The following is a 15,772-nucleotide window of genomic DNA, read 5'->3' as shown; positions in this document are numbered from 1 at the left end:
GGAATCAGTGTGTGTTTATGGCAGTAGCGTACACAAATGACCACTGTCATTGGCTCTGTGTGGTTTATTTTATACATTTAGATATATTATGCAAAAATGGATTGGTGAGCCATATAAAGTATACAAAGAATAGTATATTTCCCCAAGGCTACATTGCTTGGGAGTATATGTTGACATCTAGACTTGTTTCAGGGTGTCAATCAAGAAAATTTTAATATTTTGTACTGATATTGATACTGATACAGATCTTTACTGAATATATCACTTTTCTTCCACTTCAAAGCCACAGAGTGTCGGCAGCCCGTTGAGGCTAATTCAGAAGATCTGACAGGCGAGGTGAAAAACAAACAGGGTGAAGACATTATTATGGAAGAACTGAAAGGAGACGAAGTGGAACACAAAAGAAATGTCAGCGATAGAGACCCTGATGATGACGAAAACACACAGATGGGGCACAGTGAAGAGGATGAGGACAGATAAGAAAAAGCTTGAAGAAAGAGGCACTCAGTCTTCAGGCTAGAGGAGAGGAGGGTGATGCAGAAAGTGTAAAGATTGACATATCAGTCGAAGAAACAAGTCATGACATAAACATGACAACTGGCGGGGACTGTGCAACGCAGAGTAAATTGATAAACAGTGGAGATGAAGAGGCACAGAAATATCTGTCTACATATGAAGACAGCACTCATTCCATCATCACACAAGAAAACACAAACAGCAAGTCTGAAGAGATGAAGGAAACTAAAGTGGATGATGCTCCCGTAAATGTAGGAGAACAGTCGAAATACTCCTGTGAACAAGGCCTGGATGAGGAGACAAAGACAGAGAAGCAGAAACCAAGAGGTAATAAGAAGAACATGTGGCCTACTGTCGGCAACATGCATGGAGGGAATCAGTGTGTGTTTATGGCAGTAGCGTACACAAATGACCACTGTCATTGGCTCTGTGTGGTTTATTTTATACATTTAGATATATTATGCAAAAATGGATTGGTGAGCCATATAAAGTATACAAAGAATAGTATATTTCCCCAAGGCTACATTGCTTGAGAGTATATGTTGACATCTAGACTTGTTTCAGGGTGTCAATCAAGAAAATTTTAATATTTTGTACTGATATTGATACTGATACAGATCTTTACTGAATATATCACTTTTCTTCCACTTCAAAGCCACAGAGTGTCGGCAGCCCGTTGAGGCTAATTCAGAAGATCTGACAGGCGAGGTGAAAAACAAACAGGGTGAAGACATTATTATGGAAGAACTGAAAGGAGACGAAGTGGAACACAAAAGAAATGTCAGCGATAGAGACCGTGATGATGACGAAAACACACAGATGGGGCACAGTGAAGAGGATGAGGGACAGATAAGAAAAAGCTTGAAGAAAGAGGCACTCAGTCTTCAGGCTAGAGGAGAGGAGGGTGATGCAGAAAGTGTAAAGATTGACATATCAGTCGAAGAAACAAGTCATGACATAAACATGACAACTGGCGGGGACTGTGCAAGCAGAGTAAATTGATAAACAGTGGAGATGAAGAGGCACAGAAATATCTGTCTACATATGAAGACAGCACTCATTCCATCATCACACAAGAAAACACAAACAGCAAGTCTGAAGAGATGAAGGAAACTAAAGTGGATGATGCTCCCGTAAATGTAGGAGAACAGTCGAAATACTCCTGTGAACAAGGCCTGGATGAGGAGACAAAGACAGAGAAGCAGAAACCAAGAGGTAATAAGAAGAACATGTGGCCTACTGTCGGCAACATGCGTGGAGGGAATCAGTGTGTGTTTATGGCAGTAGCGTACACAAATGACCACTGTCATTGGCTCTGTGTGGTTTATTTTATACATTTAGATATATTATGCAAAAATGGATTGGTGAGCCATATAAAGTATACAAAGAATAGTATATTTCCCCAAGGCTACATTGCTTGGGAGTATATGTTGACATCTAGACTTGTTTCAGGGTGTCAATCAAAAAAATTGTAATATTTTGTACTGATATTGATACTGATACAGATCTTTACTGAATATATCACTTTTCTTCCACTTCAAAGCCACAGAGTGTCGACAGCCCGTTGAGGCTAATTCAGAAGATCTGACAGGCGTGGTGAAAAACAAACAGGGTGAAGACATTATTATGGAAGAACTGAAAGGAGACGAAGTGGAACACAAAAGAAATGTCAGCGATAGAGACCCTGATGATGACGAAAACACACAGATGGGGCACAGTGAAGAGGATGAGGGACAGATAAGAAAAAGCTTGAAGAAAGAGGCACTCAGTCTTCAGGCTAGAGGAGAGGAGGGTGATGCAGAAAGTGTAAAGATTGACATATCAGTCGAAGAAACAAGTCATGACATAAACATGACAACTGGCGGGGACTGTGCAACGAGAGTAAATTGATAAACAGTGGAGATGAAGAGGCACAGAAATATCTGTCTACATATGAAGACAGCACTCATTCCATCATCACACAAGAAAACACAAACAGCAAGTCTGAAGAGATGAAGGAAACTAAAGTGGATGATGCTCCCGTAAATGTAGGAGAACAGTCGAAATACTCCTGTGAACAAGGCCTGGATGAGGAGACAAAGACAGAGAAGCAGAAACCAAGAGGTAATAAGAAGAACATGTGGCCTACTGTCGGCAACATGCGTGGAGGGAATCAGTGTGTGTTTATGGCAGTAGCGTACACAAATGACCACTGTCATTGGCTCTGTGTGGTTTATTTTATACATTTAGATATATTATGCAAAAATGGATTGGTGAGCCATATAAAGTATACAAAGAATAGTATATTTCCCCAAGGCTACATTGCTTGGGAGTATATGTTGACATCTAGACTTGTTTCAGGGTGTCAATCAAGAAAATTTTAATATTTTGTACTGATATTGATACTGATACAGATCTTTACTGAATATATCACTTTTCTTCCACTTCAAAGCCACAGAGTGTCGGCAGCCCGTTGAGGCTAATTCAGAAGATCTGACAGGCGAGGTGAAAAACAAACAGGGTGAAGACATTATTATGGAAGAACTGAAAGGAGACGAAGTGGAACACAAAAGAAATGTCAGCGATAGAGACCTGATGATGACGAAAACACACAGATGGGGCACAGTGAAGAGGATGAGGGACAGATAAGAAAAAGCTTGAAGAAAGAGGCACTCAGTCTTCAGGCTAGAGGAGAGGAGGGTGATGCAGAAAGTGTAAAGATTGACATATCAGTCGAAGAAACAAGTCATGACATAAACATGACAACTGGCGGGGACTGTGCAACGCAGAGTAAATTGATAAACAGTGGAGATGAAGAGGCACAGAAATATCTGTCTACATATGAAGACAGCACTCATTCCATCATCACACAAGAAAACACAAACAGCAAGTCTGAAGAGATGAAGGAAACTAAAGTGGATGATGCTCCCGTAAATGTAGGAGAACAGTCGAAATACTCCTGTGAACAAGGCCTGGATGAGGAGACAAAGACAGAGAAGCAGAAACCAAGAGGTAATAAGAAGAACATGTGGCCTACTGTCGGCAACATGCGTGGAGGGAATCAGTGTGTGTTTATGGCAGTAGCGTACACAAATGACCACTGTCATTGGCTCTGTGTGGTTTATTTTATACATTTAGATATATTATGCAAAAATGGATTGGTGAGCCATATAAAGTATACAAAGAATAGTATATTTCCCCAAGGCTACATTGCTTGGGAGTATATGTTGACATCTAGACTTGTTTCAGGGTGTCAATCAAGGAAATTTTAATATTTTGTACTGATATTGATACTGATACAGATCTTTACTGAATATATCACTTTTCTTCCACTTCAAAGCCACAGAGTGTCGGCAGCCCGTTGAGGCTAATTCAGAAGATCTGACAGGCGAGGTGAAAAACAAACAGGGTGAAGACATTATTATGGAAGAACTGAAAGGAGACGAAGTGGAACACAAAAGAAATGTCAGCGATAGAGACCGTGATGATGACGAAAACACACAGATGGGGCACAGTGAAGAGGATGAGGGACAGATAAGAAAAAGCTTGAAGAAAGAGGCACTCAGTCTTCAGGCTAGAGGAGAGGAGGGTGATGCAGAAAGTGTAAAGATTGACATATCAGTCGAAGAAACAAGTCATGACATAAACATGACAACTGGCGGGGACTGTGCAACGCAGAGTAAATTGATAAACAGTGGAGATGAAGAGGCACAGAAATATCTGTCTACATATGAAGACAGCACTCATTCCATCATCACACAAGAAAACACAAACAGCAAGTCTGAAGAGATGAAGGAAACTAAAGTGGATGATGCTCCCGTAAATGTAGGAGAACAGTCGAAATACTCCTGTGAACAAGGCCTGGATGAGGAGACAAAGACAGAGAAGCAGAAACCAAGAGGTAATAAGAAGAACATGTGGCCTACTGTCGGCAACATGCGTGGAGGGAATCAGTGTGTGTTTATGGCAGTAGCGTACACAAATGACCACTGTCATTGGCTCTGTGTGGTTTATTTTATACATTTAGATATATTATGCAAAAATGGATTGGTGAGCCATATAAAGTATACAAAGAATAGTATATTTCCCCAAGGCTACATATATGCTTGGGAGTATATGTTGACATCTAGACTTGTTTCAGGGTGTCAATCAAGAAAATTTTAATATTTTGTACTGATATTGATACTGATACAGATCTTTACTGAATATATCACTTTTCTTCCACTTCAAAGCCACAGAGTGTCGGCAGCCCGTTGAGGAAAATTCAGAAGATCTGACAGGCGAGGTGAAAAACAAACAGGGTGAAGACATTATTATGGAAGAACTGAAAGGAGACGAAGTGGAACACAAAAGAAATGTCAGCGATAGAGACCCTGATGATGACGAAAACACACAGATGGGGCACAGTGAAGAGGATGAGGGACAGATAAGAAAAAGCTTGAAGAAAGAGGCACTCAGTCTTCAGGCTAGAGGAGAGGAGGGTGATGCAGAAAGTGTAAAGATTGACATATCAGTCGAAGAAACAAGTCATGACATAAACATGACAACTGGCGGGGACTGTGCAACGCAGAGTAAATTGATAAACAGTGGAGATGAAGAGGCACAGAAATATCTGTCTACATATGAAGACAGCACTCATTCCATCATCACACAAGAAAACACAAACAGCAAGTCTGAAGAGATGAAGGAAACTAAAGTGGATGATGCTCCCGTAAATGTAGGAGAACAGTCGAAATACTCCTGTGAACAAGGCCTGGATGAGGAGACAAAGACAGAGAAGCAGAAACCAAGAGGTAATAAGAAGAACATGTGGCCTACTGTCGGCAACATGCGTGGAGGGAATCAGTGTGTGTTTATGGCAGTAGCGTACACAAATGACCACTGTCATTGGCTCTGTGTGGTTTATTTTATACATTTAGATATATTATGCAAAAATGGATTGGTGAGCCATATAAAGTATACAAAGAATAGTATATTTCCCCAAGGCTACATTGCTTGGGAGTATATGTTGACATCTAGACTTGTTTCAGGGTGTCAATCAAGGAAATTTTAATATTTTGTACTGATATTGATACTGATACAGATCTTTACTGAATATATCACTTTTCTTCCACTTCAAAGCCACAGAGTGTCGGCAGCCCGTTGAGGCTAATTCAGAAGATCTGACAGGCGAGGTGAAAAACAAACAGGGTGAAGACATTATTATGGAAGAACTGAAAGGAGACGAAGTGGAACACAAAAGAAATGTCAGCGATAGAGACCGTGATGATGACGAAAACACACAGATGGGGCACAGTGAAGAGGATGAGGGACAGATAAGAAAAAGCTTGAAGAAAGAGGCACTCAGTCTTCAGGCTAGAGAGAGAGGAGGGTGATGCAGAAAGTGTAAAGATTGACATATCAGTCGAAGAAACAAGTCATGACATAAACATGACAACTGGCGGGGACTGTGCAACGCAGAGTAAATTGATAAACAGTGGAGATGAAGAGGCACAGAAATATCTGTCTACATATGAAGACAGCACTCATTCCATCATCACACAAGAAAACACAAACAGCAAGTCTGAAGAGATGAAGGAAACTAAAGTGGATGATGCTCCCGTAAATGTAGGAGAACAGTCGAAATACTCCTGTGAACAAGGCCTGGATGAGGAGACAAAGACAGAGAAGCAGAAACCAAGAGGTAATAAGAAGAACATGTGGCCTACTGTCGGCAACATGCGTGGAGGGAATCAGTGTGTGTTTATGGCAGTAGCGTACACAAATGACCACTGTCATTGGCTCTGTGTGGTTTATTTTATACATTTAGATATATTATGCAAAAATGGATTGGTGAGCCATATAAAGTATACAAAGAATAGTATATTTCCCCAAGGCTACATTGCTTGGGAGTATATGTTGACATCTAGACTTGTTTCAGGGTGTCAATCAAAAAAATTGTAATATTTTGTACTGATATTGATACTGATACAGATCTTTACTGAATATATCACTTTTCTTCCACTTCAAAGCCACAGAGTGTCGGCAGCCCGTTGAGGCTAATTCAGAAGATCTGACAGGCGTGGTGAAAAACAAACAGGGTGAAGACATTATTATGGAAGAACTGAAAGGAGACGAAGTGGAACACAAAAGAAATGTCAGCGATAGAGACCCTGATGATGACGAAAACACACAGATGGGGCACAGTGAAGAGGATGAGGGACAGATAAGAAAAAGCTTGAAGAAAGAGGCACTCAGTCTTCAGGCTAGAGGAGAGGAGGGTGATGCAGAAAGTGTAAAGATTGACATATCAGTCGAAGAAACAAGTCATGACATAAACATGACAACTGGCGGGGACTGTGCAACGCAGAGTAAATTGATAAACAGTGGAGATGAAGAGGCACAGAAATATCTGTCTACATATGAAGACAGCACTCATTCCATCATCACACAAGAAAACACAAACAGCAAGTCTGAAGAGATGAAGGAAACTAAAGTGGATGATGCTCCCGTAAATGTAGGAGAACAGTCGAAATACTCCTGTGAACAAGGCCTGGATGAGGAGACAAAGACAGAGAAGCAGAAAACAAGAGGTAATAAGAAGAACATGTGGCCTACTGTCGGCAACATGCGTGGAGGGAATCAGTGTGTGTTTATGGCAGTAGCGTACACAAATGACCACTGTCATTGGCTCTGTGTGGTTTATTTTATACATTTAGATATATTATGCAAAAATGGATTGGTGAGCCATATAAAGTATACAAAGAATAGTATATTTCCCCAAGGCTACATTGCTTGGGAGTATATGTTGACATCTAGACTTGTTTCAGGGTGTCAATCAAAAAAATTGTAATATTTTGTACTGATATTGATACTGATACAGATCTTTACTGAATATATCACTTTTCTTCCACTTCAAAGCCACAGAGTGTCGGCAGCCCGTTGAGGCTAATTCAGAAGATCTGACAGGCGAGGTGAAAAACAAACAGGGTGAAGACATTATTATGGAAGAACTGAAAGGAGACGAAGTGGAACACAAAAGAAATGTCAGCGATAGAGACCGTGATGATGACGAAAACACACAGATGGGGCACAGTGAAGAGGATGAGGGACAGATAGAAAAAGCTTGAAGAAAGAGGCACTCAGTCTTCAGGCTAGAGGAGAGGAGGGTGATGCAGAAAGTGTAAAGATTGACATATCAGTCGAAGAAACAAGTCATGACATAAACATGACAACTGGCGGGGACTGTGCAACGCAGAGTAAATTGATAAACAGTGGAGATGAAGAGGCACAGAAATATCTGTCTACATATGAAGACAGCACTCATTCCATCATCACACAAGAAAACACAAACAGCAAGTCTGAAGAGATGAAGGAAACTAAAGTGGATGATGCTCCCGTAAATGTAGGAGAACAGTCGAAATACTCCTGTGAACAAGGCCTGGATGAGGAGACAAAGACAGAGAAGCAGAAACCAAGAGGTAATAAGAAGAACATGTGGCCTACTGTCGGCAACATGCATGGAGGGAATCAGTGTGTGTTTATGGCAGTAGCGTACACAAATGACCACTGTCATTGGCTCTGTGTGGTTTATTTTATACATTTAGATATATTATGCAAAAATGGATTGGTGAGCCATATAAAGTATACAAAGAATAGTATATTTCCCCAAGGCTACATTGCTTGGGAGTATATGTTGACATCTAGACTTGTTTCAGGGTGTCAATCAAGAAAATTTTAATATTTTGTACTGATATTGATACTGATACAGATCTTTACTGAATATATCACTTTTCTTCCACTTCAAAGCCACAGAGTGTCGGCAGCCCGTTGAGGCTAATTCAGAAGATCTGACAGGCGAGGTGAAAAACAAACAGGGTGAAGACATTATTATGGAAGAACTGAAAGGAGACGAAGTGGAACACAAAAGAAATGTCAGCGATAGAGACCGTGATGATGACGAAAACACACAGATGGGGCACAGTGAAGAGGATGAGGGACAGATAAGAAAAAGCTTGAAGAAAGAGGCACTCAGTCTTCAGGCTAGAGGAGAGGAGGGTGATGCAGAAAGTGTAAAGATTGACATATCAGTCGAAGAAACAAGTCATGACATAAACATGACAACTGGCGGGGACTGTGCAACGCAGAGTAAATTGATAAACAGTGGAGATGAAGAGGCACAGAAATATCTGTCTACATATGAAGACAGCACTCATTCCATCATCACACAAGAAAACACAAACAGCAAGTCTGAAGAGATGAAGGAAACTAAAGTGGATGATGCTCCCGTAAATGTAGGAGAACAGTCGAAATACTCCTGTGAACAAGGCCTGGATGAGGAGACAAAGACAGAGAAGCAGAAACCAAGAGGTAATAAGAAGAACATGTGGCCTACTGTCGGCAACATGCGTGGAGGGAATCAGTGTGTGTTTATGGCAGTAGCGTACACAAATGACCACTGTCATTGGCTCTGTGTGGTTTATTTTATACATTTAGATATATTATGCAAAAATGGATTGGTGAGCCATATAAAGTATACAAAGAATAGTATATTTCCCCAAGGCTACATATATGCTTGGGAGTATATGTTGACATCTAGACTTGTTTCAGGGTGTCAATCAAGAAAATTTTAATATTTTGTACTGATATTGATACTGATACAGATCTTTACTGAATATATCACTTTTCTTCCACTTCAAAGCCACAGAGTGTCGGCAGCCCGTTGAGGCTAATTCAGAAGATCTGACAGGCGAGGTGAAAGATGAAGAGGGTGAAGACACTCATAACCAGAACAATGATGAGGTATACACAAAAGTAGGAGAAATAGACCCTGATAATAACAGACAGATTAGACAAGTTAAAAGTATGAGCAACAGATAACAATAGATTGGAGGAAAGAGACATTTAACCATCAAGCTTGACCTGAGCAATGCTAAATGTCAGAGTTAAAATTTCAACACTGTCAGATATGAGACTTGAACTGTCTTATTTCATTTAAACAAATGTCAAAAGTCATTTTTTTGTTGTTCCTCAGATATTCAAGTACTGCTCAAACCTTGACCCAGCTTAGATCTTTTTGTGTTTTTATGATTTTCAGTTACTTTTACATGTTTGTCTGAAGAAATTAATTCCTGGTTTATTTTTCCACCAGTGGAGAATTCTCCTGCAGCCAAGTGTGGAGGCATCCAGAGTGCATTCAAGATCAAAAGCACAATTTGTCAAGTGTTTTCTTATTGTTTTTGTATGTTTATGTTTATTGTTATTGATACTTGTAATTGTAATAGCATCCCATGTGAAATCTTAATTAAATGTAATTTAAGGAGGAGGAGAGGTCTCTTTAAGGTACTTAAAGTATCCTATATGGGTTCAGAAATGCAAAGCACTAATCTTATCAACAACCTGATATCAAGTATATAATATATATATAAGTTATCAAGAATAAGTTATCAAGAATATAATTATTCTGTACTTATGAATCATCTTTGCTTCTTAATTATTGTTTTCTATTTATAAAACCAGATGAAAATGTTGTGATTGACCACCATGTGACAAAATAAAATACCTGTACAGCTGTATGATTTTTCAGTATTAAATTTAAAATGAAAAGATAAAAGAAATCCACTGCAATATATTAATTCAATCTTGTAAATTATACACCCCAAAACTGGAGTGACAAAATCACAGAAACATATACACACTTTAAAGTCTACAAACACATGCTTGCTAGCATGGTGAACAGAGGAAGTTTTATTTATTTTATTTTATTTGATCCTGATGGCAGTTTCTAATTTTAAAGACACTGAAACACATCATCACCCCATTTGGATGTGCCTCACCCTCTACTCCAGCTCCACATGCTGACATGTTGATGAGTGGACCAAATCAGCGGTCCAAACTACAATAAATAACTTATGTTGTTTTTTTCCAACACCTGCATGCTCCTGTCCCTTTCACCTCTGATACTATCTTTGCCTATTTCTCTCCCTCCATGGCTTCATAACTCTCCTGAAGAATACAAAATGTTTTATTTCCTCTATTTTCCTGTGATGAGTTAACTTTAATTGTTTTCTCACAATCACTAGTTATATATTTCATTATTTCAAAATAACAAATGTTGTTTTCCTGTGATAAAGGAATAATTTCTTGAGATCATGACATAATTAATTTCTAATCTTTATCACTTTGATTGCACTGCCGACAAAGCTGAAGCCTTGCAAAATATCTTCTTAGATGACGCACACTAATGTGTATATTATTTTCAACAGCAAGGCATAAAGTAATTGTCAGGCCTTGATTGTAGACAAACAGGATGTGGTGATCAATATGCTCTTGTTCATTTGACATTTCTACACAGGATGCAATGGTTCCTGCAATGATTTAGGCCTTGTATAGCTTAGGCTACTATATGACGTTATCTTGTGAAAATGTTTGTTGTTTCGAAAAAGCGACATAAAAAACTTGTGATCTCGAGTAAACAAATGAAAATTATGTGATTGAACATCATGTGACACAATAAAGTACTTGTACAGTTGTATTATTTTTCAGTGCTAAATTTAAAATAAAAAGATCACAACATTTCCATTGCTATATGTTAGTAAATGTTACTCGTAAGTAAGTAACTTCTATTTAAGTGAATGTTACTGAAAATTATGTTCATTTTGCAAAGCTATTTGTAGACTAATTGATCAAGACGGTGTCCCAGAAAACTATTTTCAGTTTGGAGAATGTTGCCTGAAGGCTAGGGGAACGTTCTCTGGACCCTCACAGTAGGGAATCATCAAAAACATTCAGTTGAGGAACCCTGATTTGGTTGTCTGAAGGTCTTTTGTTGAGTTGGCTCTTTAATGAGGAGATTGTATTCATCATAACAGGACATTGCCGTCATGGAAATTGAATGTTCTCAAATTTGTGGAACTGTATATTATGATTTCTCATGTGGCACTTCTGGTTGTTGTTGCTGTAATGTCTTGTAAGCCCATATGGGCTGGGCACTACATGCTTAAATAAACAAATCAAATCAAATATTGTATTATATATGGGTTCAGAAATGCAAACCTCTAAATAATATCAACAACCTGATATTAAAGTAATCTAGAAAATATACGTATGAATCAACTTTCTTTCTTAACCCATTAATGACTAACAACTATGTTTAGTATGTTATGGAAAAGCCCCACAGATTTTTTTCTGTTAGAGGTGGAGACACAAAATTTGCTGTGTAAACTGTCAAGACATGACTTAATTTGTAGACAAAGTTGATTTTCTTTAAAAAAAAAAGAATCACAAAATAAGTTACATAAAAGATGTAACATTCATTTGACATGCTAAATATCAGATCAAATAAATTATTGAAGTTGAAGTTGTTTTGAATTGAAGGGTACCAAGCATTTTATATAACTCCTTGCACTTTTTTCTTACTCAAGTAAGAATTAATTATAAAAAAAGATTTTCCAATGCCCTTTTAGGGAGAAATTATGAGAAATGTAGCTCCATGACCATGAGTTTCCATACATTTCTATGGGGTTTATGTGTATGGCCATATTCTGATTAACTAATGACCTCTGCTCCTTTTTGAGGTGTCTCAACCACTAACACACACACACACACACACACACACACACGCACACAGAGGGAGAAAATAATGCTCAAAGCCAGACACTTCTGTCAGTCTTGCTTGCAGGCACAGGGGAAGAGGTGCTGTAACTGAGATATGGCTAATTCTCAAATAAGATTCACTGTTCAGGAGGTGATTGAATTTGTAACATCAGTTAACGCTGAGAGGGCAGACATTTTTATTGAGCCTCCAGATTGTAAGAGTGGTGACAGTGCAGAGGACAGTGGAGATGAGAAGATGGGTGGAAGTCTGGATATCTTGTTAGGTCATCAGCTATCAGCAGATAAAAAATGGACAAAAGGGCAAGATCAATGAAAATGAGAGTGCTGGCTAGTACCAATGCCAACACTGAAAATGCACAGAATGAGGATGGCCTACCCATGGATACACCTGTGAGTGCTGACAACGAGATTGAACAACCTGGAGCTACAACTAACAAAGTTCAAGGAAAACAAATGGTACAAGAGAGATCTTCCCAAGGGAGAGACAGAGAAATTTGCGTGGAATAGAGCCTTTTGAATTTTAAAGTCAGCTACCTTTTGTACAGATTTCAAGATGTATTGATCATATTATATAACAAACAGAATTTCTGGTAGTAGTATTAGTGTGTGTGCGTCTGTGTGTGACAAAGTGTCAGATATATTGAGTTGGGGTGAAAATTGAGATTTAAAACAGACACATTTTATTCATATTGAAAATCCCACAGGAGAACTGCATAAATTCTCTCAGGTCTGCACAATGTCAAAACTGGACCTAGAAAAAGCAACAGATCATCATTTTTCTTTTTGAATCTATATTGTAAGAGTCCAGACTGTGTGTATCAAAAATGATTCTTAACCCATTGTTCTAGAGGTGTTTTTTCATGTTTTTTTTTGAAAAACAAAACAAAACGGCAACCCATTGTGACTAACGACTCAAAAAAGGATGTTAAGAGGCTGTAGCCTCATACTTTGACTGATTTGAAAAAAGTCTATGGATTTGTGCTTAGCTCAGCTAGTACTTTCAGTGCTGAAAAGGAAATTATAAAATGCCACTGTGGACATTAATGGGTTAATTTTTGTTTTCCATTTATTAAACCAGATAAAAATAATATGACCATCATGTGACAAAATAAAATAGCCTGCAACAGGCTCCTGAATTTCCCAGCTTAGGATCAATAAGGTTTATCTTTATTTTACCAGTTAAATGTTGCTGCACTGAGCTAAAAAAACAAATGATACAAGAGTGCTTATCATTTAAAGATTTCTGTGATTTAATTGACTCAAACTGAGTTTAAAAAAAAGTGATATGGTTTCTTAAAGATCATTGTTTGGGGGGCATTTGGCCTTTACTGGACACTTTGACAGATAAGAGACAGACAGGAAACGTGGGGAGAGAGAGGGGGCTATGACATGCAACAAAAGTCGTACATTGCGGTTATGTGGCACGTGCGGTAACCATTTGGTTACCAAGGTGCTCCAAGTGATAAGGTTTCTAAACAGATTCTGAAATTTTAGGCAAGTTTTATTTTGTAGTTATAGAATTTATCTAACATTATCAGTAGCTCAATACATGATTGCATTCACAATAAAACATTTGACTCAGTGAATTTTAAAATGGCCCATGATGGAAGGACAGAATAATTACATGGAACAAAAGTGGGTCAAAAAATCTTGATTTGGCTTTAGTGGACTGTAAGTAAGAGCAATGACCAGTAGGTGGGGCCTTTGTCTTGGAGTTAAAAAGTATGGTATTCAAAGGAGTGTGGATCTTAACTAGCGCCTTTCTTTGTACTTTTACTTTGTACTTTCTATACTAAAGCTAGACTTTAGTATATCATATTTAGTATATTTAGCTACTTACAGCACCTTTTATAAGCAGATTCATGGTTCACATTTGACATTTATTCATATCATGTTTTCTTTGCTGTCTTTTTAACTCTACAGTACAAAGACACCAGGGTTGGTTTAGTTTTCTGCCCTGACGAAAGGTAATGTCATCACAAGGCAAGCTGGGCTTTGCTGCCTATAGTAGTTGGTACATACGCTGTAAAAGATCTACATACTGTGATACTTCCTGACTTCACTTTGGCCCAGACCAGGACCTGCTCATCCCCTCAGACCCACCCTGTCTGAGTAACAATAGTTATGATCATTGGCATTATGAAGAACCTTTAAAAAAAAAAAGGTTTTTCTTGAGATCACAATGTTAAATCAACAGAATTATTTCCTCTGCCACACAGGTATAGAGGTCTGTCTAGGTGCTACACCACTGGAGCAAAGTAGGTAATGTGGGGCTATGTCTGGATCCAGGCTCTCTTCAGTGAGCTCCAGGCTCTCTTCAGTGAGCTCCAGGCACTCTTCAGTGAGATCCAGACACACAAAACAGAACTCCACCTTACATCTGGGACATATGATGTTTTTACATTGAGTCTTGTCATGCTCCACCAGAAAACCACAGGTGGGACAGGCACGGATGCAGGGACAGCCACTGACCCCCTTCACATCCTCAAAGATGATATCTGGACAGTTTCTCAGCGTTTCTAGTTGGTGATTGATGCAGCCATCATTTTCACAGCGGTCCGAACGTGGAGCCGGACCTTTCCATTCCCTCAAACACTGCCAGCAGAACATATAAGTCCTCTTTTTGTCAGCTGTGCACACTGTGCATTTGACACACAGGTTGGAGAGAGCCGATCTCACCACACGAGACTTGCAGCCAGGACACTGTTAAGTGAAAGTTATATGAAAAACAGAGTGAGAGATTTTTATATTACCCCTTGAATTTGCATGCACAACATTTTTTGTGAATAGTGTAGTATACAGTAGATACTTACTATTTTGACATTCAAGTAATCCTTGGCAGCATTACTGAACAGTTTCTTTTCAAAGTACTTCATTTCTTCTTTGGTTAGAAGAGCCATTTTACACACCTCCTCATATGGCCACTCAGCATCACAGTTAGTTTGGCCACACACAAATCTGCACTCACCCTTAGATATAAAAAAGAAAATCAAAGAAAAACCTTTATGTGTGAAAAAAGTCGAGAGCATCTGCCAGCCTGCTACTGCTTTTATGATTAACTGCTAACATCAATTTCTTCATTCAGTTAGTTTCTTCTGTCAGCTGATGAGTCACATTCTGTCATTTTTTACTATTAAAACTATATTTTTACTATCAAATGACTATTTTTAGTAACTAAACGTCTTTGAATTTCATGATGAAGGTGATGTAAACAGCCTACCTTTTCCAGCAACCTGCGACACCAGTTGGTGAGAGACATCGGAGTGACAGCATGACCACAGGACATCTTTGCTCTGAGAGACTTGAAGTCATCGTACTCAACTATGAGACACATACAAATAAGGGGAGATGCGAGAAGTGTTATAAGCTATAATTAAGAACTACACACTTAAAATATGTAAAATTAAGTCACAGCAGAAGCTCATAATCATATTTTTTTAGGACTAATGCTTGTTAATGTGACATTTGGCTACTTACAGTCTAAATCATCATCTCCTTCTACAAATACAAGTGTTGTGTCTTGAGGGTCATAACACTTCTCCTGTTCAGTTGTCATATTGCTGCTCTGCTGTCCGGAGTTATTCCTCTGTTCAGTTGTCACATTGCTGCCCATCTTGACTAAATGTAATATGTACTCAAACTAAACACCAGGGCTATGAGGGATTTCGTTTCTTTCGCTGTT

The 15,772-nt window shown here is 38.8% G+C and overlaps 4 protein-coding genes across 4 annotated transcripts in view; 2 read left to right on the top strand and 2 right to left on the bottom strand.

Moving 5' to 3' along the window:
- The window catches only part of LOC122869940 (ubiquitin carboxyl-terminal hydrolase 17-like), an 8,790-nt gene extending 5,722 nt beyond the window's left edge, over window positions 1–3,068 (top strand). Inside the window, exons 14-17 of the mRNA XM_044183380.1 lie at window positions 284–843; window positions 1,172–1,731; window positions 2,060–2,619; window positions 2,948–3,068. Of these exons, the coding sequence (XP_044039315.1) occupies window positions 284–480 (197 nt within the window). The 3' untranslated portion in view covers window positions 481–843; window positions 1,172–1,731; window positions 2,060–2,619; window positions 2,948–3,068. The remainder of the gene's footprint in view (window positions 1–283; window positions 844–1,171; window positions 1,732–2,059; window positions 2,620–2,947) is intronic.
- LOC122869947 (probable E3 ubiquitin-protein ligase RNF144A-A) overlaps window positions 1–15,772 on the bottom strand; it is a 25,940-nt gene extending 10,168 nt beyond the window's left edge. The window contains exon 1 of the mRNA XM_044183394.1: window positions 15,713–15,772. The gene's annotated coding sequence lies outside the window, so the exon portion shown is untranslated. The remainder of the gene's footprint in view (window positions 1–15,712) is intronic.
- On the top strand, window positions 3,093–9,234 carry LOC122869945 (probable serine/threonine-protein kinase kinX). The gene is made up of 8 exons (XM_044183392.1): window positions 3,093–3,507; window positions 3,836–4,396; window positions 4,728–5,288; window positions 5,617–6,178; window positions 6,507–7,067; window positions 7,396–7,955; window positions 8,284–8,844; window positions 9,176–9,234. The coding sequence occupies exons 1-4, from the start codon at window positions 3,111–3,113 to the stop codon at window positions 5,868–5,870; spliced, it is 1,773 nt and encodes a 590-aa protein (XP_044039327.1). The 5' UTR covers window positions 3,093–3,110; the 3' UTR covers window positions 5,871–6,178; window positions 6,507–7,067; window positions 7,396–7,955; window positions 8,284–8,844; window positions 9,176–9,234.
- Window positions 13,574–15,714, bottom strand: LOC122869946 (probable E3 ubiquitin-protein ligase RNF144A-A). The gene is made up of 4 exons (XM_044183393.1): window positions 15,568–15,714; window positions 15,311–15,411; window positions 14,904–15,059; window positions 13,574–14,793 (listed from the first exon to the last, which is right to left on the bottom strand). Exons 1-4 carry the CDS (start codon window positions 15,701–15,703, stop codon window positions 14,290–14,292), a joined length of 897 nt encoding a protein of 298 aa, XP_044039328.1. The 5' UTR covers window positions 15,704–15,714; the 3' UTR covers window positions 13,574–14,289.

Source organism: Siniperca chuatsi, linkage group LG22 (assembly GCF_020085105.1).
Source record: "Siniperca chuatsi isolate FFG_IHB_CAS linkage group LG22, ASM2008510v1, whole genome shotgun sequence".
Taxonomy (NCBI): domain Eukaryota; kingdom Metazoa; phylum Chordata; class Actinopteri; order Centrarchiformes; family Sinipercidae; genus Siniperca; species Siniperca chuatsi.
Note: the sequence above shows the minus strand (reverse complement) of the source record. Positions and strands in the feature narration are given on the sequence as shown.

Bases quoted from the DNA above. Each gene is read 5' to 3' on its own strand.
- LOC122869945 (XM_044183392.1), top strand. From the start codon at position 3,111: ATGGGGCACAGTGAAGAGGATGAGGGACAGATAAGAAAAAGCTTGAAG. The intron at 3,508-3,835 runs GTAATAAGAAGA...TCCACTTCAAAG, and splicing joins AGAGAAGCAGAAACCAAGAG to CCACAGAGTGTCGGCAGCCC. The intron at 5,289-5,616 runs GTAATAAGAAGA...TCCACTTCAAAG, and splicing joins AGAGAAGCAGAAACCAAGAG to CCACAGAGTGTCGGCAGCCC.
- LOC122869946 (XM_044183393.1), bottom strand. From the start codon at position 15,703: ATGGGCAGCAATGTGACAACTGAACAGAGGAATAACTCCGGACAGCAG. The intron at 15,060-15,310 runs GTAGGCTGTTTA...TTTATATCTAAG, and splicing joins GTCGCAGGTTGCTGGAAAAG to GGTGAGTGCAGATTTGTGTG. The intron at 14,794-14,903 runs GTAAGTATCTAC...TTCACTTAACAG, and splicing joins ATTACTTGAATGTCAAAATA to TGTCCTGGCTGCAAGTCTCG.